Genomic DNA, 25631 nt, shown 5'->3' with positions numbered 1-25631 from the left:
CTCTGCAGGAACTCTGGTTGAAAATGCTGCTCTAGAAGCTGAGAATCACTGTAGTAGGCACCACCACTATAGTGATCTCCACTAACTTCTGGGTCCCATTCTGAGCATTTGCCTTGCTGCTTACTTGATATAGGAAATCTCTCACTCAGCACAGGCGCCATTCAGGGAACACTTTGCATTTTCTCAATGAATGCAAAGCACTCTCTGATTGGACGAGGTGAAGAGGCAGGTCAATAATGTCAAAATCTACACCTTATCCAATTAGCTAAAACAACATGCTCAATCTTCCGACTATGGTCTCACATATAGCCTATGATTTACTAAATTTGTAAGTCTGCTTACCGATCTGGCGATCTGATTAACTAAAAATTGACCCCTGAGCCTTGGTGCACATCCTATAGATGGAAAAGACTATTTTCAATGGCATCTCTGAACTCTTATTTTTAGAATGCCTATATGAATTCTTAGACAATTTTTCCTAACTACTGTAAATTATTTAGGCCTAGAAATGTAACAGTACAATAAGTTGAAAAAGAAAAAAAAATATCTCATGCCTTATTTTAATTAATTGTATACATCATATTTTAATTATGTATTATGATTTGACAGGATGCCCAAAATTCCGTTGCTACAAATCTGAAAAGGTGACAACTCTCTATGCTACTTAAAATGGTACAGAGGTAATCATGGAGACACATGTTTAACCCTTTCACGACTAAGGTTAAAACAAACCTGAATGCCTAAGTACAATTTCGCAACTTTGACATATGTTAGTAAAACCGTACATATCATCACAACTACTTTATGCATCCAGGTGGATTATACCTGTTTTTTTTCAGAACAAATTGTGCTTTCATTTGGTAGTAAATGATTTTGGATGTCTCCTGATTTTTTTTTTTTTTTATTATCAAAGGAAAACTGGTCCAAAATTGTAAAAAAAAATATATAATTTTAGAAAAATTTAGCAGTAATTTTCTTGTTACTACTAAAACCGACCACTAAAGAATAATAAATTCTCCTGCTCCTAACGATCGCAGCGATACCACATATGTGTATGTCAGTTGTTGCTTGTACCCATAGTACAGCCCAAAAGCAATAGTGTGCATTTTGTTTTTTTTGTTTTTTGTCCTACCTAAAACACACTGACACTAACTGATACTGATGCTAATTAAAAAAAAAATCCTTCCCAAAATATACTGACCCTGACCTTTGACTCTTACTTGACTCAAACACTAACCCTGGCACTGACCTAGATCACACCTTGATCTATGTATTTTTTCCTTAGTTTTTATTTTGTATCTTTTTTTTTTTTTTTATACTCTTTTGCCCCGTACACACGGTCGGATTTTCCGATGGAAAATGTGTGATAGGACCTTGTTGTCGGAAATTCCGATCATGTGTACACAAATCCGACGGACAAAGTGCCACGCATGCTCAGAATAAATAAAGAGATCAAAGCTATTGGCCACTGCCCCGTTTATAGTCCCGACGTACGTGTTTTACGTGACCGCGTTCAGAACGATCGGATTTTCCGACAACTTTGTGTGACCGTGTGTATGCAAGACAAGTTTGAGCCAACATCTGTCGGAAAAAATCCTAGGATTTTATTGTCGGAATGTCCGAACAAAGTCCGACCGTGTGTACGGGGCATTAGTCTTTCTTTGCAGAGAGGAAAAAAATTACATTGTATCTTTCCTCTCCATTCACAAAGAGAAAAACACAGGGGAAGGCTTCACAGTGACTGATCACCACTGTGGTAGCCAATCAGAGGCTACCACAGCGATCAGGTGACCCTGAATAGAGAGATCCGGGTCCTGATCGTTAGTACGGGGCCCGGGGCTCTCAGTGAGACGTCGGCGGGAAGAGGTTAAAGTAGACCTGAACTCATAAAGTGAAGATTTGCTATGTTATACGGGACATCTACTGTAGACACAGTAATTGTGCCTAAGCAGCAATTTGAAAAAAAATACTTTTTTGTCTTGAATTCCGCCTGAAAAAAAATCAGTGCGCTCTCTGTGCCTTGAGGCTCATTGCTGTATTTCTGCATTGTGAGATCATCTAAGGCAATGTTTTTCAACACCAGTCCTCAAGTACCCCCACAGGTCATGTTTCCAGGATTTCCCTCAGATGAAACGGCTGTGTTAATTACTAAGGCAGTGATCAAATCACCTGTGCAAAATAATGGTAAAGCCCCATACACACGATCCGAAAATCATACGAAAAATGCCGCATTTGAATCGATCGTACAATAATCGGATCGTTAGTACAGAGCTTTCGAGAGCCGATCAGGACAGTTCATCCTATATTATTTTATCGGACATGCACGGAAATTTTTCTGTACGATGCCAGATCGTACGATTTAATTTAATCAGTACAGTTATCGTTCGAAAATGCAATACAAATGCATTACAACACATGACATCACTGCCGAATTTTTATTCTGTCGTACGGGAATTTTCGTGACTTTAGTAAACTCATCAGATTCGACGTGAGATTAGCATGCAAATAAAAATGGACGATCATTTGTCCGATAATCAGATCGTGTGTACGGGGCTTAAGCATGAAAACATGACCTGTTGTAGGCACTTGAGGACTGGAGTTGAGAAACATTGATCTAAGGTACTGCTGCTGCCTCTGATTGCTAGTCTCACTAGATTTGGAGTGAAATTCGGTGATGTCACTACTTTGCTGCTCACTGTTTTCCTTGCTGGAGAGCAAGTTGTACCTGAGGACTGGCAGTGCAAGGATCTCCTTGCTTCTGCTACATCCATTCTGTTGATCTGTGCTTCCGCCACCTATCCTGCTGCTGCTCGATTACTCCATCATCATCATCATCATATCAGGTCATCAAACTCTGATATGACGCAAATAGCTGCTCCTCTACCAGGATGGCCGCCTCAACACATAGACAAAGTACGGCACTAGGCATGGTAAGTCAGTACTAGAGAAAGATCTGTTGCAGGGAGCCCACAGGCAATATTGGTGACTAGTCCTTTGTCCTCTATTTGTCTTTTTTTTTTTTTTTCTGCAATACAGGTTCTCTTTAACCTACAATAGAATTCTTTAATTGCAGTTTGAAACAATGCGAATATACAATCCAAAGAGCGATAACTGATATTAGTCATGCCACTCTTTACTCACACACAAAATGCTCTCAGCCAGCTGGCTTGAAAATACCCACTTTACAGATTATAGACACGCCAGTGCCCAGCCTTGCTCTGTAATAGACATGCTTGAAATGCATGAAGTCATGTGACGTTCCCACCAGTCATTATATCAGCCAATTGGTTATTTTGGATTTGCTCTGTAAATTAGTTTATTTATGAATTTATTCATTTGGTTACCAAACATTATGAAAATGAGGTCATGTAACCACCACTAAAGTCTCCTGCATGATCTAAATCAGTGGTGGTCAACTTACTAGATATAGGGGGCTTCAACTGTGGCTCCTGATATCCCCAGGAGGGGGGGGGGGAGTCTGTTAGAGACTGGGGATCTGCTATATGAGAATGCTGGAGATCACTACCTTTACAGCCCCTTTGCAAGTCGTTGCTCTCACTACTGGCTGCTGGGACCTGATGCTCAGTGTAGCACCCTCTAGTGTGCTAGGTGTTAGAGAGTTTTTTTGTCAGTGTAGGCAAATTTATGAAGGCTTGGCTGGCAGCCAGGCCTGCTTGTTTTCATTTCTGGGTTGGCAGAAATCCAGGGGGAGCTGAATCACTCACAGGCAGCATCACTGAGACCTCCCACTTATTTCCAGAACGTGCTGGAACCTTCTGGAAAGATAGGAGGAGAGGTGAGGTGGAGCTATCTAGGGTATTCTGAGGGCTCTGACCGATCCCCAACTTGGATTGGCAGGGGGCAGGCCTCAGCCCAGCTGGGGAGGAGTTGTTCCGGGGGAAGCTGGAAATGAAGTGTTAGGCTGTCGGTGGCCTTTGAGGGAGCTCCCCAGTGACCTTGGGTGACCTTGGGCCTGGGCTTGGGTGTGGACAGGACCCTCTCAAGACACACAGAGGTGTCCTGGACAGGTGGCACGGGAGCAAGGAGAGGACAGCAGGAGAACACTGTCAGGCAAGTCTCTAGGAGGAACAACGAGGTGCAGCCAAGAGGGCTGGTGAGTGACACAAAGTCAGAAGGACTAGGAGGCAAGCCTGAGAGGACTGGGTGCAAGCAGTCTGGGATGGATGCAGAGCCAGTGGAGGGGACTGTGGTGGCACGGGAAGTGGAAAGAGGCAGCCAGGAGGGCTGGCAGGGCCTGAAGAGGTTGTACTGGGATCAGTAGCCATGTGGGACAGCTAGCACTGGGACTACCATTTTTGCTACACCATAGGGGCCTGCGGTCCCTGTCTGCAAGGGGCATTTTTGCTTTGGGCCTGGCTGAGCCAGTGTCAGTCCTGCAATTCAGTGCTAGCTGGTACTGGGAGTGACAGTCTGCAAGCAAGTTTTTTCTGGTGGAAGAGAGGAAGTTGTACATGCTGGAGGTATATAGTTCTCAGTCCCTATATTATTTTTACAGTCAACTGGGCACCCCATATCTACCCTATCCTCATCCAAGTTACAATCCCCTCAAAAAAACATAAAAACAAAGTACAAGGACTGCTTAACTACTGAGTGTCTGAAGATTTGTGTGCCTGGTTGTGTGGGGTGAGAGGCGGACCACCACTACCAGCAGCCCCTACAGGGGGTACCGCTACACTCAGATTAATATAACTTCAAACTGTACCATATGCATTCCACATAAGGAAAGTGGTGGTGTAGAGTGACTAGAAAGTGGTGGAGAATGCAATTACTAAATCACCCTAACTGAATGATTGAGTTTGCTGCTGGTACCAAAGTGCCCCATGCATCCCTTGGGCCACAGGTTGGGCACCAGGGGAATCTAATTGATTGGTATGTGTACATATGGTTCCAGATGTGTGATGATCAGATTAATAGGATTTCAAAATCTGAACTATATGCATTCCACATGGTGGCATAGGTGTACTATTAAGAAATTAGATTCTACCTTGCTTTAATCACCCTAAAGAAACAGGACAGGTGTAAATGAATGCAGTGAGTCATAGAACGCAACTTACATGTCAATAGTCGGATCATTGCAATGTGGCAGCCAAAACGAAACGAACTGCATTCTGACCACAGCTGACTACTATTTTCAATTGTAAAGCCACAGGCGTATACCTGCCCATATATTGTACTGGGGTGGATGATCTTTTGAATCCATTGCAGTGTGAGCGTAACTTAAAAGGCAGAAGAGTGGTTCAGAACTACCTTATTCTTTGGTTTATTGCCAGAGATCTATGTGCATGAAGAATGCATGCCTCCGGGACCATTACTCCGGGAATTAGCTCTGGTTCACATTGATGTGATTTGCCCGCAATGGAACCGTCCGAATCAGTGCAACGCCGATTTTGTGGCGCTGCACCGATTCCCAAAAGTAGTTTCTGTACTACTTTTGGCAATTTCAGGTGTGATTTCCATTAACGTCTGGAAGTCGGGACTGACTCGCACCATTTCATTCCCGCTGTCAGTGTGAACTAGGGCTGAGACATGTTTATAATATGTACCAACAGTTAAATGACACTCATCCCCATCCAGCCACAGGACAACATTGTACATCTGCTGTTTAACTGCAGTGCTCTTACTCGCTAATATCATTTTCCAGTCATATTCTAAACTGGCCATTCTCAATGAGAGTTCCATGGAGCCCTCGGGTTCCTCCAGAGGTTGCTAGAGATTCCTTGAGCTGTAGTTGGCTGACCTCCCATTTGATGGTGTCTGCATAATTTCGAGGTCAATGCCATTTTGCTGAGCCATCTGAATAAACCCAATGATGTTTTTAGCTGTCTGTAAGGGTAACATTCTGACCACCACCACTGTTATGCCCCGTACAAACAATCGGACATTCCTACAACAAAATCCATGGATTTTTTCCGACGGATGTTGGCTCAAACTTGTCTTGCATACACACAGTCACACAAATCTTGTCGGAAATTCCGAACGTCAAGAACGCGGTGACGTAAAACACGTACGACGAGTCGAGAAAAATGAAGTTCAATAGCCAGTGCTACTCTTCTGCTTCATTCCGAGCATGCGTGGAACTTTGTGCGTCGGAATTGGAATTTATGAGAACGGATTTTGTTTTCGGAAAATTTGAGAACCAGCTCTCAAATTTTGTGTTACGGAAATTCCGATGGAGCCTACACACGGTCGGAATTTCGACAAAAAGCTCCCATCGAACAGTTTCCATCGGAAAATCTGACTGTGTGTACAGGGCATAAGAGTGACATTGTTCCCACAAGCTATCAAAGTAAGAGGCATTTTTCTCCACTCAAAATCAATGAATTGGTTTTTGCAAGGGCTCCATGAGACCTGAAAATTACTTCTTTGCAATTTTGTTTCTTTGAAATTTTCAATAAACCCCCTAGAAAACAGGCTTTGAAAGACAATGAAGTCAAATGTAACAGGTGCCAATGAGGCCTAAAAATTATTTCAAGGGTTCCGCTCCCATAAAGGTTGAGAAAGGCTGTTCTAAACTTATAATATCATATAAACACAGACTAAATTTCTATAAACATGACATTTCAGAAATAGTCATGAACTAAACTGATATAACCATCCAGTTGCAGACTAAAGCTGGTTATATACACAAAATGAAGTGGCCAAACTTGGCTTCACATATAGGTGGCTGAATCTTAATAGAATGATGTGGTTTTTGCCATCCAACCCTCCCGATCATGAAGGTAACAAAGAAAAAGCTGCACGATAAACAAAGATTACGTTTTCCACCCCACTTGACCACATACAGATCCATAGCTCAAGAATGGCCTTTCTTGCACATATACAACTTGGGTGCTGACCATTACAGTCCGTCTCCACTATTTATTGACAAGAGGAAAAAATCAGCCACACTCCAATTAGCTCTTCTTGCAATATTTTTTTAATAATCAGTGTGTTGCCTGTTTAGAAAGTCTGAAGGCTTTAGGGGGGCCAGACTGTGACCAATGGGCATAAACAATGCCACCTCATTGGTTTTAATGAGAGAAATAGTACCCCATTGTTGACATCAATGGGAGGGATAGTGCTCCATGGATGATGTCAACAGCAGGATTAGTGCCCTATTGTTGGTGCCAGTGGAAGGAATATTGCCCCACTGTTGTTGTCAGTGGGAAGAATAGTGCCCAATCATTGGTATCAGTGGGAGGAATAGTGCCACAATGATGGCATCTGTGGGAGGAATGATGCCCCATCATTGGTGTCATTTGGTGGAATAGTACCCCAAGGGTCAGGTAAAGGCAAACAAAGGTCCGCATCCACAGTTTGGAGATCACTGACATACGGTGATGCAGGTTTTCACTTCCATGTGAGCAAGCCAGGAGTGGTAAAACGCGTTAAGGAAGGCTGGTATGGGGTTGGAGATATCACTGTATGCAGTCAATGCACCGATTTTTAAAAATACTGCAATACGAGCTAATTGGAGTGCGGCTGATGTTTTCCTATGACAAGCTTATGATCAATACCATAGGTGCTAGACTGACTCTGTTGGCCAAGGGGCACCTCAACTTTTTGTAAAAGACATGTGAGGGCACTGAGAAGCTCATGAGATATAGATGTCCAATCTCAAAATAACAACATGACCACATGTGCACACTCCCCCAGTACTATTACACAGACTGAGTTTGCCGTTTGCTCACTCTTTGGTCTCACCATCCAGCCATATATTGTCCTTCTACATACGTTGTACTTTGTACTGAGAATGCATAATTAGGTTGATTACAACTGTATTTGAAATGAGGACTTTACCTTCAGTTGGGGAAGTCTTTAGTCTCCTACATAGGCCATGGACGTCACCATAACTATCTTGTATTTTTTGAATGGCCTCTGCTCCTCGCAGCTCCATGAGAGAGCGCAGCTCTTGTAAAGTGCAGCCAAAGCCTCCGGCATGATTCTGCTCTCTCCGCTGGTTCTTTGGGTAAAAATCCACTGAACTGTTCAAATCTCCCATCTTGACTCGCTTGATGTTATTTCCTGGCCGAGGAGAGTAGGTATCAGTGTGAGTGAGTGCGTGTGTTTTGTTTTCCAAAACTGGTGGCCACAGTCTTCAGGCTTGGTATCAGTGGGTGTGCCGGATAGATGATGGGCCTGCAAAAAAAGACAAAGCAATAAAATGATAAGAAAGCTCCATCACTAGTCACATAACCAATTCACACAAAGTTAAGACTTTAGGATGATATGCATAGATAGAACTGGTTAGCTTTTAAAATACTCCTTCCTGCCATAATCAACTTCAAATCAGCTTCCCCCACGAACACTTCAAGTTGGATCAACACCTGAATATGTTCCCAGCTAAAATATCACCTCATTTGGCAACATTGAAGAACCATAGGTTGTGAATCACTCAGAAGTTTAAATTGTAGCCGAAGTTTAGGTAAAAGATTAGCACAAGGGACAGTACTTACACTAATGGCACACTAGAGGGTGCTACAAATGTAAGTGCAGGCAAATTTATATTTTAGCTTGTGGTAAAATGAGTCTCTGATCTGGGTCAAATGTTTACTATGGTTCGTGGCTGGATGACTCATACAGGCAGGTCCCTGGTGCCTCCCCTGGTTCTGGAAGGTTGGAGAACATTCTGGAAGCTGAAGGGTGGAGGCCAGGAGGGTTGAGCTGCATACTTAAGGGAGCTCAGCCAATCCCCAGGCAGTGAGCCAGTCCTTAAATATGGATGAGTCATGCTGGCAGGGAGTCGGGTGGAAGACAGAGAGCTGAGGAGACTGTCGGTGGCCCTTGAGGAGAACCGCTGCCGGGGGGTGGGCTCTGCCTCAGGGTGGGGCTCGGGCAGGCCTGGGAGGATTTTGGCAGCATTCAGACTTGAAAGGAATCTTACCTAGGAAGCAGCGAGACCAAAGAGGACAGTGTGAGTACTTTAGCATGGTCAGGAACTTGCAAAGGGAAAGACTGTCACTTGTAGCAAGCCTTTCTGGAAGACAGCGTTGGACTTAAATCTTTCCTTTACCTTGACCTGGGAAATCAGAGGCTCCAGTGCACCAGGTCAATCTCAGGCGCCAAGTCTCACTCCCACTGAGTCACATAAGAGAGGGAAGTAGGGGATGCTCAATGACTTAGAGATACATAGAGGGTGAAGATGAGGATTGGTGACCCTGGAGAGTGTTGACAGATGTGTTCAAAGGGCATTTTCTGAAAAGGATAGGTAGAAGTGCAACGGAGGTAAAAAATCCAGTGCCAGAGCTGGAGATCGTGGAAAAACTTTTAACACAGGGCCTCATGCATTTCATGGATGGCAGCCCACATTGGAAAAGACCAGGTGGACAAAAAGTGCGCGAGAAACCACGAGAGGACCACCAGAAAAATGCCTGGGGCTGATCCAGACCCAGAGGAAATTAAGGTTTTAGTAAGGACAGGTAACAGAGGGAGGAAGGGGGACATGAGATTGCCAGAGTATCTAAAATATATTCCTTTTTAACATCTTCCTGTGTCTATGGTTGCCACCTCATCCCTTTAAACCCGAACACATGGGATTGGCTGATTAAGGTGGTAATTAAACTCACTTGGTGCCTTATCTGCTTTAAATTAGCCTCAGAACCTGTGTAATTCCTATGTGTTCAAGTTTAAAGGGATGAGGGGGAAACCCTACCTACATTTTTTGAAACTATCGATGCTCCCCGCTGAGACCACCGCCTGTGGAAAGGAATTCCACATCCTTGCCAATCTTACAGTAAAGAACCCTCTTCGTGGTTTAAGGTTAAACCTCTTTTCTTCTAATTTTAATGAGTGACCACGTGTCTTATTAAATTCCCTTTCGTGATAAAGTTTTATCTTTATTGTGGGATCACCAGTACGGTATTTGTAAATTGAAATCATAACCCCTCTCAAGCGTCTCTTCTCCAGAGAGAATAAGTTCAGTGCTTGCAACCTTTTCTCATAACTAATATCCTCCAGACCCTTTATTAGCTTAGTTGCCCTTCTTTGTATTCGCTCCATTTCCAGTATATCCTTCCTGAGGACTGGTGCCCAGAACTGGACATCATACTCTAGGTGCGGCCCGACCAGAGTCTTGTAGATTGAAAGAATTATTGTTTTATCTCTGGAGGTGATCCTATTTTTAATGCCAATATTCTGTTTGCTTTGTTAGCAGCAGCTTGGTATTGCATGCCATTGCTGAGCCTACCATCTACTAGGACCCCCAGGTCCCTTTCCATCCTAGATTCCCCCAGAGGTTCTCCCCCCAGTCTATAGATTGCATTCATATTTTTGCCACCCAAATGCATTATTTTACATTTTTCTACATTAAACCTTATTTGCCATGTAGTTGCCCACCCCATTAATTTGTTCAGATCTTTTTGCAAGGTTTCCACATCCTGCGGAGCAGTTATTGCCCTCCTTAGCTTAGTATCGTCCGCAAATACAGAGATTGAACTGTTTATCCCATCCTCCAGGTCGTTTATGAACAAATTAAATAGGATTAGTCCCAGCGCAGAACCCTGGGGGACCCCACTACCCACCCCGGACCATTCTGAGTATTCACCATTTATCACCACCCACTGAACTCGCCCTTGTAGCCAGTTTTCAATCCATGTACTCACCCTATGGTCCATGCCAACGGACCTTATTTTGTACAGTAAACGTTTATGGGGAACTGTGTCAAATGCTTTTGCAAAATCCAGATACACCACCTATGTCTTCTCTGCGTGGTTCTAGGGTAGTTGGGGATCTGAAGGTGTGGGCATAGAAGAAGACTGGAAAAGCTTGCCAGGTCTTGTAGTTCAGCAACATCTGTTATGTTGCAGGTGTGCTAAGCATGTCTCTACTGAAAGATTACAAACTAATTAAAGACAAATGGCTGGTAGGTGTGGATTATTTTGGGTTACATCTCCCGTGCTGAATAGAAACCCTCACTTCTTTGCTCCACTGATCAGGTGCAGCTGCTTCAGGGAGAAATCACAGAGCAAAGCAGAAGCAGCCTGCTATTATGCAAGAAAATACCTCCAAGCTGCTCTGTAGAAGCCTTCTGCTGTTGTACAGAGAATTCACAGCCAACCATAGATATCTATTGACAAAGCCAATAAAGTCAAGAAAACAAAACACGCTGCTCTGGTTAGCAATGCTTTCTTGGCTGTAAGCCTTTAGGTACGCTGCTTTGAAGAAAAAAAAAAAAAGGTTGTTTGTGGATTCTGTCTTAATGCACAGAAAATGTATTTTTTTTATAATCTTGGATAGAGTAGGGAAGGCGTAGAGCTATTTTCTGGTTTTCAATGCAATCTGTGTTCCTGTCGGGATTTTTACACTTGATTTTTGTCTCAGTGGGGACACAGACAACAATGGAGAACCTGAAAGAGTTTTGTCTTCTCCGCTGCCTGGAGTTGGGCTGTAAAGAGACCCTGTCGCCGGACCATTCAATTCAAAAGGAAATTTTCCAGAAGATTATACAGTGCCTTGAAAAAGTATTAATACCCCTTGAACTTTTCCACATTTTGTCATGTTACAACCAAAAACGTAAATGTACTTTGTTGGGATTTTATGTGATAAACCAACAAAAAGTGGTACATAATTGTGAAGTGGAAGGAAAATAATAAATGGTTTTCAGTTTTTTTTTCAAATAAATATCTGAAAAGTGTGGCGTGCATTTGTGTTCAGATGTGATACTCTAAAGCAGCCTTTCTCAACCTTATCTACATGGAGGAACCCTTGAAATAAATTTCCAGGCTCAGGGAACCCCTGCTGATATCACTGTGATGATCACTGAGAAGAAAGCTCCATACATTTGTGGTCATTGGGATGAATCCACCTTATAGATAGCTTGTGGGCGGGGCTTACGCTGCATATCCTGCTGACTACGCCAAGTTGTGGGTGAGCCACTTGCCCTGAACTTAGATGTACCTCTCACCTGCACGTGCTCACCAATGCCCGGGACCAGGCAGGGACTGTGTTAATGTCAAAGTCTAACATTATGGCAGTTTCCTGGCTTACAGATGAGCCCTGAACTATGTGTGTGCAGTAGGTAATTACAAAGAGTCGCTCTGTAGAAAGTGCTGTCCCATGTCACTACACACAGTCTTCATTGTATGCTGCACTTGGGAGGGACACTGCAGTGCCCGTGCCTTCACCAGTCCAACGTACCTCTGCCACCCCGCTCCCAGTGACAGAATGGAGTCCCGCTGTGCACCTAGCATGGACCTCATGCATGCACTTAACTCTTTCAACTTTCCCATAGCATGCGGCCCGGTACTTGAGGTCTCTGGACCGTGGGTTCAGTCCCAGATACTTTCAGGAAAAGGACCACTAGGGATGGAACCAGATCATTGATCCCCTTGCTACTGGAGGACCCGTCGCCTACGTCAGGTACCATGTTTCATGACTGGCTGCAATGCTTCTAACCCATAGCAACTGAACTCCTCCTGCTTGTCTTGCCGAGTAGATCTTTCGTAGTGCTTTGCTTCTTAACCCCCATATGCTTTACTGGCCCTGTTCTTTAGACCAGGCCCAAGACAGTTAATACAACTTTACTGAAGATTTGTGCAAAGTCCATCAAGTACATTCCAGTGCAACACAACCCTATCTAACTGAACTAAGCTGCTCAGGTGTACCTTAACAAGGTGATAGTCCATCACTGGCATCTTCCAAAGCTTGGCAGTACTCTGGTCTTCTGGTGTTTTCAGACAGACTACTGGTTGCAGCGATCCCTTTCAGTGTTCCATGTTGGCTATGGCATGTGTGGGAGTGGGCCCCGGAGACCGGTCTTCGCACATTATTTAATGAATAACATTGGGTGAAAGGCCGGCCCAAGAAAACAAGCCTGGAAACTGAAGCGCTAACAGTTAACCCTTTCCCCAGCCAACTACCTACTTAGTACATAACACTGCAGGCATCCTGCCTACAAGCTGAAAGATAATTGGTTACTCATCTGAGAGGCAGAAGTTTCTTATTGCTCAAGTAACCCCCTAGCAACCTCTTGAGGAACCCTTAGGGTTCCAAGGGACCCTGGTTGAGAAAGGCTGCTCTAGAGCTCTAGAGAAGGCGAGAGCAGTGATGTGCAAGGAGGGATGGGATGGAGTGGGGCTGTGCTAGAGAACTGACTCTTATGGAAGTAGTCAAGGTTGAAGGCAAGTTCAGAAGAACATTGCAAGTCAATAAAAAATTGTTTATGGAAAATGAAACTCCTGCATATAAGTGCCTGTAATGTTTGCTTTTCAGGTCTTTTACCTGCAACTTTTTTTGGTTGGTGATTTTAGGTTGGTCCTTTTAAAGACAAACCAATTTGCTACAATAAACATCTCAGCATGCAAATATCAGGCCCAATTACTTCCGTGTGTATAAGTCTTATGCACCATACAGACGATCGGACTTTCCGCCAACAAAATCGTGGATTTTTGTTCGAAGGTTGTTGGCTCAAACTTGTCTTGCATACACACAGTTACACAAATGTTGGCCAACAATTACGAACGTAGTGACGTACCAGACGTACTACGTGTTTTTTCAGCTCTTTAGCGCAACCCGACCGTGTGTACATGCCATTACATTTACAGGTAAGCTACAACTTGCCTCCATCTAATCTACCGTCGCGTGTGTTTTTAGGAACCTACTGTTTGACGTTGCTTAATCAAAGTTGACTTTATGCCTTTGATACAATTTGGCAGAAGAATTCTTGCCTTTTGCAACAGTTATAGGATTATTTTTGGTGTTTCCTTGATTTTGATTGTGTTCTTGATTTTGGTTTTATTTTGAAAAAAAACTGCCCTGCTGAACCTTATTTACCACCTTGATGTATTTTATCCACTTCAGCTCCAGAAGGATTTACCCACTTCCTGACCAGGCCATTTGTGATACGGCACTGCGTCGCTTTAACTGACATTTGCGCGGTCATGCGAAGTTGTACACAAACAAAATTGATGTCCTTTTCTTGCCACAAATAGAGCTTTCTTTTGGTGATATTTGATCACTTTTTTTTTTTGTTTGAGCTATAAACAAAAAAAGAGCGACAATTTGAAAAAAAAAAACAATATTTTTAACTTTTTGCTATAATTAATATCCCCCCAATTTTTTTTCAAAACAAATTTCTTCATCAGTTTAGGCCAATATGTATTCTTCCACATATGTTTGGTAAAAAAAATCGTATATTGATTGGTTTGCGCAAAATTTATAGGGCCTACAAAATAGGGGAACCCCTACAACCCCTTTAAGTTCCTGAAGTTGCTCTTGATATGTTTTATCCCCCAGACCTTTCACCATTTTTGTTACCCATCTCTGGTCTCGTTCTATCTTATCAGTATCTTTTTGAAAGTGAGGTCTCTAGAACTGGACACAGTATTCTAAATGAGGTCTCACCAAAGATCTATATGGGGGAAAAAGGACCTCCTTCCTCCTGCTGGTGACCCCTCTAGTGATGCACCTTTGAATTCTATTTGCTTTTCCCACTGCCTGGTCACACTGTTTGCTCATTTTGCAATCATCTGAAATAAGTACCCCTAAATCTTTTTCCTCTGTAGTGCTGGCCAACACTGTACCCCAATGTTGTACTCTCTCAAGCGGTTCTTTTTCCCTAGGTGCATTATTTTACATTAAGAAACATTAAACTGCCCACTTCCCACCCCATCTGCTCTCCATTTCCTGCCAACGTTACTATGTATTGTTTTCAGAAGCTGGGCTTCCTCTCAGTGGTGGCCCGTCCATAGGGGGCGCATGGGTGCCGCCCCCCCCCCCCCCCCCCCCTCCAGGCAGTCACAAAAAAAAAAAAAATTTAATACTGGCCCTTAAAAAAAAAAAATACAAAAAAGGTCCTTAAGTGCCCAGTGTTCGGACGCCGGACACAGTGCAACGCCGGACACAGTAAACTTATGGGAAGTGCCACGCCTATGCAATCACAAGATTGCAGACACGGCGCTTCATTTGCGGGCGTTTATCCCGCCTTGCGGCGCTTTCCGAAGCATCGAGTAGCTTCCGCCCGGTGCTCGTAGTAGCTATTACTACGGCAGTTTGATGTCACTTCCTGTTTTCTCTCTTTCATTGCGCCCAGGAGAGAGGAAACAGGAAGTATGAGAGGAGCGGACTCCTCCATCACTGCTGCCAGTGCCCACACAGTAGGAGAGGACACCACACAGCAAGGTAAGTACCACTGTGCTCCCACGGAGAACGTGGGTGAGGGGGGGTTAGATGTGACACAGGCTGCATTTTGGTGGACACAGGCTGTATTTGGTGGACACAGGCTGCATTTGGTGGGACACAGGCTACATTTGGTGGACACAGGCTGCATTTGGTGGACACAGGCTGCATTTGGTGGGACACAGGCTGTATTTGGTGGACACAGGCTGCATTTGGTGGGACACAGGCTGTATTTGGTGGACACAGGCTGCATTTGGTGGGACACAGGCTGTATTTGGTGGACACAGGCTGCATTTGGTGGACACAGGCTGCATTTGGTGGGACACAGGCTGTATTTGGTGGACACAGGCTGCATTTGGTGGGACACGGGCTGCATTTGGTGGACACAGACTGCATTTGGTGGACACAGTCTGCATTTGGTGGACACAGGCTGCATTTGATGGACACAGGTTGCATGTGGTGGGACACGGGCTGCATTTGGTGGACACAGGCTGCATTTAGTGGGACACAAGCTACATTTTGTGGGACACAGGCTGCATTTTGTGTGACACAGGCTGCATTTTATGGGACACAGGCTGCATGTAAGGACAGACTCCGCTGGGGACACCTGATGGCATCTGGTGGCAGGCGACGTGGCTAGTGACACGCTCAGGGCTCCCACTGATTCTGCATTAAGGTGAGTTGAATAATTTCATTTTATATTACAATGTAATAATAGAAATAATGCGCTTCAATCATCCTGACACCATAACAACCATGGTGCCGGGATGATTGAAGTGCTAACACCAGGTGTTTGGAATATCTTTATCTGCTGATTGTTAAACTTTCTAGAATACACATATTTCTAATGTTGTGTAGGATCTGGGCCTGCTGTCCCTCCATCCCTCTCTCCCTCTCCCTCCATCTCTCATTCATCTCAGACGCTAACCACACCACCTTAGAGCCACGCCCACTATTTTGTTGAAACCACGCCCGTTTTCACTAAGTGGGAGGGGTCAAAAAGGAAGAGCGGGGTCTGGCGTCCCCCCATCCTGAAATTTCACCAGCCGCCACTGCTTCCTCTATTCATATATAATTAGCTCATTTGACTGGTTTCGTGGAGACTAGTGGAACAGGAAGTGATGTTGGTAGGAAATGGGGAGCAGATGGGGTGGGAAGTGGGCATGCTGGAGAAAAGTGTGTCAACAGTAACTTTCGGAGCAGATTCCCACTCCTTACCACTGTGCCCAAGGCAGCTCTTCCTTCAGCCCACCCCTTGTCCAGGCCCTGTGTGTAGTACAATAACACCACCACCTCTTCTACTAGGGGAAGCTTCTGAAGCAGTGTGGGGGGGAGAGATGGCAACCTCTTTCAGAGTTCTTAAGACCTCTCTCAATGATGATACAGCATAGAAGCTAAAATCACTAACACTGCATTCTAGGCTAAGGGTTGTTAGATTGGATGAACTGCAAAATATTGCAGCAGTTGTTTTGGGATTTGTAAATTGTATTCCAGACAGAACCATAAACCACAGCAATGCTAGAGTTTCCTATACTTAACATGGGTACTCTAACTTTCTTGTGCTTTTCCTAGTGTCTGGGGTTGGCATGGGGCTTCTTCTGGGTGCTCAGGTTTTCTTGCATAAACAAGATATTGAACCTTATAAGTTGACCACATAGTGTATAATCCAGCCTATCTTAACCTTTTTAACAATGAGGAACCCGTCAATTAACATTCAGGTCTTAGGGAACCCCTGCTAATTATTTTATCTACAGCTCATGGGACATTGGGCTGAAGAGCAAGTTATGGTATTTGACACCATGGACTGCTCTATATGACAAAATAATTTTCAGTAATAATATTGAAATTAATCAAATAATAATAATGGCTAGAAAGAATCTCAGAGCATGAAAATTGTAGTGCTCCCCCACATTGGAGGTCAGTGAAAAAGTGCCCCCTTACACTGGTGGTCAGTGTGGTGCCCCTTTTATCACTAGTGTAATGGGACCCTTGTCGAACAACCACCAATCTGTGGACATAATGCTTCTTACATTGGTGGTCAGTGAAGAGACAGCCCTTATGCTGGTGGTCATTGGGAGAAATACTCCATATATTGGTGGTCAGTGGGGTGAAAGCACCTTATGTTGGTGGTCATTAGGAAAAATGCTCCATATATTGGTGGGAAGAATATTCCTTACATTGGTGGTTAGGGAGAAGAATGCTCCTCACATTGCTGGCTAGTGGGAATAACACTTCTTACATTGGTCTTCAGTGGGAAGAATAATCTTTAAATTTGTGGTCAGTGAGAAGAATGCTCCATACATTGATAGTCGGTGGGAAGAATGCTCCCATACGTATATACATATATCTGAAAAGAATATTGATGTCAGTGGTAACATATCTGAGAAGCAGAATTTGCCCATAGATCAGCCATCTTTTTTTTTTGTCCAACCAATGGGTTGAACAAAAAAAGAGACTCGATTCTCCCATCCACACACTCGATGTGGATGGCCGAATCCTCAAGGCTGAGGTATTGTATTCTGACAGCGAGGAGACTTCCCTACTGCCAGAATACATTGAGCAGCGCTGCCGGCTATAGCTGGTGGCACTGAATGAGATGGGAAAACCTGATGATCTACTGGCTGACTTCTGTACAACAAAGACTAACTTCTGTACAACCAGCCTGCCCATACATGCATCAATATTTGGTCAGTCCCCGCTAAGCCGGCCAAATTTCGATTAATGTATGGCTTAGTTGTTTAAGGAACAACCTTATGGAGGAACCTTAGGGTTCCACAGAACCCTGGTTGAGAAAGACTGATCTACATGCTTGTATGACAGTGGACATTAGGTTTCATGAATCTAATTAATCTGTAGAACTGAAAGATCACTGTTTTGTTAGTTTGTGGGTAGATACACGCACTCTTGCTTATAATGAATGCAAACATACAGAAATTAGGTTAAACTGGGATTTACAGACAATGCTGCATTACGCATTGTGAAAAACAAAACATAGAAAAAGAATAGTTACCAACAACAGATCTCTGAAGTAGCAGCCTGGGCTTATCTGCATAGCCACAATACAGGAACCCACTGTGACTTTTCTCCCCAACTTGTTTTAATGGGACATGCTGTTTATACACAACAAAACTTTCAGGTCTTAGGGAACTTTCAGGTCTTAGGGAACTTCTCTAGGTGTAGGCCTCCCTTCTATCCCTGGATTTGATGAAAAGGACTCCCGGGTAGCTTGGTGGGCTAGCATCTCAAACCTTAGGGCAGAATCCTTGACTCTTTGTAGGGTAAAAGTAATTGGGCACTAGTACTTTTTGAACATTTAGGGTAGTTTATGAAGGCAGCAGCTTGTATCCAGCTTTCCTGGACACTATTTATAAGGACACTTCTTCCACAGATGCTCCAGCAAGGTAGAGCAAAATCTTGGAGGCCACAGACCCCCCCCTACACCTAGGTAGATGGGGAGGACCACTGAGTGGCTTGGTACGCTTGTGGGCATGGTCAACTCACCCGGTGCATACGGGGCCTTTTTGAACTCTCTCACTCCTCTCCTTCCTTCGGGCTCTTCGGTGTATGCGCTTGCTAATGCACGAGACCGGGCAGGGCCACATTCATGAGACATCAACATTATGGCAGTACCCCGACTTAGAATTGGGCCATACACCCCTTTGTCTCTGTGTCATAACCTGAAGCTGTATGCAGGTGCCTCCCGGTGCCACGATACATAGACCTGCTCAGCAAGATGCAACATTTTGAAGGAGACACCACATTGCAGTGTCAAGTTCTACCAGTCCAGCTAAACTCTGCCGCCTACAGTATCTCCCAGTGACAGAGCGAATACCGCTGAGAACCAGCGCGAACCCCATGTGTGCATAATTAACTCTACCATACGGCTAGGTCCCTAGGGTCCCCGTCACTCGGGTCCGGTCCCATTTACTGGGGCACCAGCCAGTGGTTTGGTGCGCTAGACTCCCCAACCTCAAAGTCGGTATCCTCGACTCCTTGTAGAGTGAAAGTAATTGGGTACCAGTTCCTTTAGAACATTTATTAGAGTTTAATAAGGCAGCAGCATGTATCCAGCTCTTCAGGACATTAGGCTCCACATTTTGAAAGATAAATAGTGCATTTTATATACAACTATATAGATCAGACAATGAGGGACAAATCAGGAGAAAAGAGGGACTTTGTTGAAAATCAGGGACAGTCCCTCGAAATCAGGGACAGTTGGGAGCTATGGCTTTGTTCATATTTCACATCTGAGGTTTACAACCACTTTAAACTTGCAAGGCCTTGCGTACCATGTTTCCAGACCGAGTCCTTAGGACCAGCACCATGCCATGTCTGAGGACCATATAATAGTAGCCCAGCAACCCAGGAAGGTGCATCCTACCACCTGGACCACGCCACCATCAGGACTCTTCATCTCCCAGCCACACTGCTCCCATCCCAAGCTGACTGCTTCCCCTTCCCATAACGTCACATTATTCTTTTACCCTGGTGTATCAACAAGTAGCATACTTCCAAACTGTCCCGGATTTGCCGGGAGCGTTCCGGGATTTGATGTTAGTCCCGGCGAATCAAAGAAAAGTCCCGGAGTGGAGCCCAGTGCTTTACTGGCAGTGCGTGCTGCCGAGGGCACCACTGCGGCTTTTTTCAGCGGGTGCTGCTCACTTCTCATCGCTACTCTACTATCGAGTGTACAGACTCCCCACCACTCCCATCTAGGAGAGCAGAGGAGGGAGGGGACAGGGAATCTAGCCAGTGGCTTGTCCCATCAGAGGAGGGAGGGGTGGGGAATCTACCCAGCCACTCATCCCATCAGATAAGAGGAGGGAGTGGTGGGGAATCTACCCGGCCACTCATCCTATCAGATAAGAGGAGGGAGGGGTGGGAAATCTAGCTGGTATCCTCCTGATACCTTTGTCGGCAGCCTGCAGACAGATGCTGTAAGTTCTATCTGCTCTTTTGCAGCAGCCCCACTATCTGCAGAGCTCTGTACTTGAATGGGGGGGGTGGGGTGAGCTCTGTACTGGAATCTGTACTGTTCTTGGTGAGAGAACCTGGGAGTACACAGTGCACCCCCTCAACCCTGCACGCAGTTCACAGCGCACCCCCTCAACCCTGCACGCAGTACACAGCGTACCCCCTCAACCCTGCATGCAGTACACAGCGCAACCCGCAACCCTGCATGCAGTATACAGCACACCCCCTCAACCCTGCACGCAGTACACAGCACACCCCTCAACCTTGCACGCAGTGCACAGCGCACTCCCTCAACCCTGCACGCAGTACACAGCGCAACCCTCAACCCTGCATGCAGTATACAGCACACCCACTCAACCCTGAATGCAGTACACAGCTCAACCATAACAACCCTGCACATAGTACACAGTGCACCCCCTCAACCCTGCATGCAGTACACAGCACACCCCTCAACATTGCACGCAGTGCACAGCGCACCCCCTCAACCCTGCACGCAGTACACAGCTGAACCTTGCACACAGTACACAGCACACCCCCTCAACCCTGCACACAGTACACAGTGCACCCCTCAACCCTGCATGCAGTACACAGCACACCCCTCAACCTTGCACGCAGTGCACAGCACACCCCCTCAACCCTGCACGCAGTGCACAGCACACCCCTAAACCCTGCATGTAGTACACAGCTCACCCCTACACCCTGCATGCAGTACATAGCGCACCCCTCAACCCTGAACGCAGTACACAGCACACCCCTCAACCCTGCATGTACTACACAGCTCACCCCTCAACCATGCACTCTTTATGTAGAATACCCCTTAATCCTGGGTTTTGTTTACCCACACCCCTTAAGCCCCTCCCTCGGCCAAGTTTGGCCACACCCACATTTTGCCGCAGCGCGCTACGCTATAAGTGTCCCTCATTCGGAAGCTCAAAACTTGGGAGGTATGATGTCGCTCTCACATGCTTCTCAGAAAACACAGATCAGGCAACACGTTGAATTTCAACAGTTTTGCTGTAAAAATCCAGTAACAAAACATAAGGAATAGTTTAGGAAGATCGTTAAATTACATCATTTTGGTAAGTTCTAAGGAAATTGTACATTTGTACGTTCAGATTATTCACAGTATGGTAAGATTAAGGGCTTGGGTTGACCAGCTTTGGGCTTAGGTCGATGGCATCAGTTTGACATTGGCTTGAGACATTTCCAAATTCATTAATCACTTCACCTCTGGAAGATTTACCCCCCCCCCTTCATGGCCAGGACATTTCTTGCTCTTTAGCACTGCGTTACTTTAACTGACAATTGCACAGTCATGCAACGCTGTACACAAACAACATTTTAGCATTTTTTTTCCTAGAAATAGAGCTTTCCTTTAGTTTTTTTTTTTTCATTTTTGTGCCGTAAACAAAAAAATACAGAAAATGTTGAAAACAACTTTTTTTTACTTTCTGCTATAAAACATATCCAATAAAAAAAAATGAAAATACAATTTCTTCATAAATTTAGGCCAATATGTATACTGCTGAATATTTTTGGAAAAAAAAATCCCAATAAGCTTATATATGATAGTGTCTACAAACAATGGAATACATACTGGAATGTTTTTTTTTTCTTTTATACTAGTAATAGCCACTTTGCCATTGTATAACTATACATAAATGTATAATGTTATGCTGTCGACAAGTGTGCATTTGACTTTCAGGCGACCAGCTTTGAACCTGAATTTGACTTGCTTCAAGTGGATTTTCCATTTCCATAGATTTGTATAGGAATGCAAACCCATGTGATGCAAACAAAAGCCCTTTGGCTCCAAATATTGCAGTTCAAATGTAAAAATCCAAATCAAATTCCCTCTAAGCATTCAAATGATCCAAATAAGCAGTAAAAAAAACAGTTTGCACGCTTAAGAGGCACTTTGTAAGTCATTTGTTGTCAATAATATATTGCCACAAAGAGATATTTAATTTTAAGTTTTTATGTATATGATGTTCTATAACAGGGGTCTCCAGGCTGTGGCTCTTTGCTCATCTTTATCTGGCCCTTGGGGCACTGTTTCTCCTACTGATATGAGGCACTATTCCTACCATTTACAGTATACAGACAATAATTCCCTCCTCTGAAACCAACATTAGGCCACTATTTCTTCCACTTACACCAACAATGGGGCGCTATTCTTCCCACTGAAACCAATGATGGGGCACTATTCCTTCAAGTGACACCAACATTAGGCCACTATTTCTTCCACTGACACCAACCATGGTGCACTATTCCTTCCACTGAAACCAACCATGGTGCACTATTCCTTCCACTGAAACCAACCATGGTGCACTATTCCTTCCACTGACACCAACCATGGTGTACTATTCCTTCCACTGACACCAACCATGGTGCACTATTCCTTCCACTGAAACCAACCATGGTGTACTATTCCTTCCACTGACACCAACCATGGTGCACTATTCCTTTCACTGAAACCAACCATGGTGCACTATTCCTTCCACTGACACCAACCATGGTGCACTATTCCTTCCACTGAAACCAACCATGGTGCACTATTCCTTCCACTGACACCAACCATGGTGCACTATTCCTTCCACTGACACCAACCATGGTGCACTATTCTTCTCACTGAAAGCAATGATGGGACACTATTCCTTCCACTGACACCAACAATAGGGCACTAATCCTGCCATTGACACCAACCATGAGGCACTATTCCTCCCACTGACACAAATCATGGGGCACTATTCCTCCCACTGACACCAACCATGGAGCACTATTCCTCCCACTGACACCAACCATGGGGCACTATTCTTCCCACTGACACCAACAACGGGGCACTATTCCTCCTCCTACTGACCACAGCCGCTACTGTTTTCTGCGAACGATTGGCGGATTTTCTACTCGTTCTACTCGTTGATGGCCAAAAAAGTAATACCCGATATCGATATTGTGAACGAAAAAGTTTGATTGGAAAAATGGAAAAATTGTGTCGTATCGTTTGACAAGGAATGATATTCTATTCGTTGGTGTGACGGTCATCAGTAAAAAAATTTCTCTCGAACATTAGCACACGTAAGCGGAAGGCTACAAGGCACACGCACACTACATCACTTCCACTTGTGTGTGAAATGTCAACACTACGTATTAAATTGATTGCTCTTTTAACGATTTTTTTCGATGGGTTGATGTTGGCAACGATTTCGACCAATGTACGCTGTTTCGTTGGTCGGCTGTCGAGCGATCGGCCGATTTTCTAACCGTGTATTCCGGCCATAAGACTGGGATGCCATTAAAGTTCATGCAAAGGCAGGCGTCCCAATGCTTTTGGTAATATAGTGTATATTAAATATAGCTTACATATAACCTCATAGGAAGAATTTAATTGCAATGAATGGTCTTGCGATAGGGTCTCTTTAAAGTGATCATTTGTGGACATTTTGGAAAAAGGTACAGTGGAACCTCGCTTTGCAAGTAAAGCGGTTAACAAGCGTTTTGAAAACCGAGCACTGTATTTCTACAAATCCTAACTCGGTTTGCGAGTGTTGTCTCGCAAAACGAGCAGGATTCAGGCCAAAAGCGGTGTGCAGTACCGCTTTTGGCCTGAGGTGGAGGGCGCCAGAGCCGATAGTTGCCGATCGGCGCTGTTCAGAAATGCACGGAAAGGCCCAAAGACAGTTCGGCTGACCTCGGCAAACCTTGGAAAGGCTTGTGAATGGAGTCTTTCCGAGGTTTGCCGAGGTCAGCGGAAGTGTCCCTCGGGCCTTTCTGTCCGTTTCCGAGGCTCTCCGGCGCCCCCCGCCTCTGGCCACATGCGGTATTGCATGCCATTGAAGTCAATGCGGAACAAATTATTTTTGTTTCCATTGACTTCAATGGGAAAACTCGCTTTGATATGCGAGTACATTGGATTACGAGCATACTCCTGGAACGGATTATGCTCGTAATCCGAGGTCCCACTGTACTATGGACATTCCAATGTTATACTCCACGTAGCTTTGCTATTTCTCTCACTTCATTTTGCATTAAAAATAAAATGTAAAGAAAGCAACTAAGCCCAAAGCAATGCTTGCACACTGCAGGCCACCGCGGCGGAGCCCTACCTGTTTAGGATCTTGTTGTAGGCGGCGTCATAACACAACGTTTACTGGGTATTTCATTCATGAATGCAGCCACATCTAACAGTCACAGGCACCACTGCGAGTCCGAGCTGAGTGAGGGGGCCAATCCATGGACGGCGTTGTTTCCAGTCTCAGTTGCAAACTGTTGTAGTGACCCAGTCAGGGGCAAGCACACCTTGTGTCTCCGCTGCACTGAGAAAACCTGTTGGAAAGACATTAAGATTGTTAATAATAATAACCAATGCTTTATTTATGAACACAGTTATTACACCTTTACAGCATAGAAAAACAGAACTGTCAAAAAAAATAAAAAAAATATCCCTTTAAGAGCTATGGGCGGAAGTGACGTTTTGACGTCGCTTCCGCCCTGCAATGATATGGAGACAGGTGGGGGCCATCTTCCCCCTCACTCGTCTCTATGTCAGGCTACAGAGAGGATCCGATCGCCTCCGCCCGGTAAGCAGCGAAGGGAGGGGGAGGCCCCTCTCCCACCACTGATAAAAGTAATCTTGCGGTCAATCCGCCGCAGAGACCACTTTTTTCTTGAAGCAGACCGCCCGCTGAAGAAGAGGATACCGGGGTTATGGTAGCTAGCTGCTGCCATAACAACGATAATCCTCTTCAAAATACCGGCGTACAACAACGGTAGGCGGTCCGCAAGTGGTTAACTGGCAATTGTGCGGTCATGCAGTGCTGTGCGCAAATTAATTTTAGTTAATTTTTTTCACACAAACAGAGATTTATTTTGGGGGTATTTGATCACCACTGGGTTTTTTATTTTTTATTATAAAAAAACAGACAGAAAATGTGGGAAAAAACGTATATTTTCTACTTTCTGTTATAAAACATATCCAATAAAAAAAAAAAAAATAGAATTTCTTCATAAATTTAGGCCAAAATGTTTTCTGCTACATGTCTTTGGTAAAAAAAAAAAAAAAAAAAAATCCCAATAAGTGTATATTAATTGGTTTGTGTGAAAGCTAGAGCTTCTACAAACAATAGTTTTATATACTGGAACTCACGCAGCTATAGACGCTTCACTGTAATGGCCGTGATCAGCGACTTCTAGTGGAACTGTGATAGGGTGGCGGGAAATCTGGCACTAACAGAGACTATCTGAGAGCATCACTAACTGATGTCACTGACTGACGTGTAATTGGACGCAACCGGTCAGCTGACTTTAGCCAAAATCATTGGCTGAAATCAGCTGCCAAACTCGTGCTGTGTCCAACCACAGCACGGGTCAGCATGAGTTGTGCGCATCCAGTGACGTACAGGTACGTTGTCCGGCCTGCCTGTGCCACCCAACCACAGTAGTTTAAAAAGTAAGTAGTTAGGAAACCCTTGGTCAGGCTTGCAGAGGTGAAGAGCATTCTGATTACCCTCATGCTTCATGAGAAAATGACCGGTATACTTCGT

At 44.6% G+C, this 25631-nt stretch overlaps 1 protein-coding gene across 8 annotated transcripts in view; it reads right to left on the bottom strand.

The window, feature by feature from the left end:
- The window catches only part of ATP2B3 (ATPase plasma membrane Ca2+ transporting 3), a 469026-nt gene that overhangs the window by 259348 nt on the left and 184047 nt on the right, over positions 1-25631 (bottom strand). For all 8 annotated transcript variants that reach the window (XM_073600159.1, XM_073600154.1, XM_073600156.1 and 5 more), the window contains exons 2-3: positions 24195-24414; positions 7801-8139 (exon numbers count right to left, since the gene is read on the bottom strand). In XM_073600159.1, the coding sequence (XP_073456260.1) occupies positions 7801-8002 (202 nt within the window). In that variant the 5' untranslated portion in view covers positions 8003-8139; positions 24195-24414. The remainder of the gene's footprint in view (positions 1-7800; positions 8140-24194; positions 24415-25631) is intronic.

This window comes from Aquarana catesbeiana, linkage group LG09, assembly GCF_042186555.1.
Source record: "Aquarana catesbeiana isolate 2022-GZ linkage group LG09, ASM4218655v1, whole genome shotgun sequence".
Lineage (NCBI taxonomy): Eukaryota > Metazoa > Chordata > Amphibia > Anura > Ranidae > Aquarana > Aquarana catesbeiana.
The sequence above is the reverse complement of the archived record's forward strand: the minus strand, read 5'-3'. Positions and strand labels throughout refer to the sequence as shown.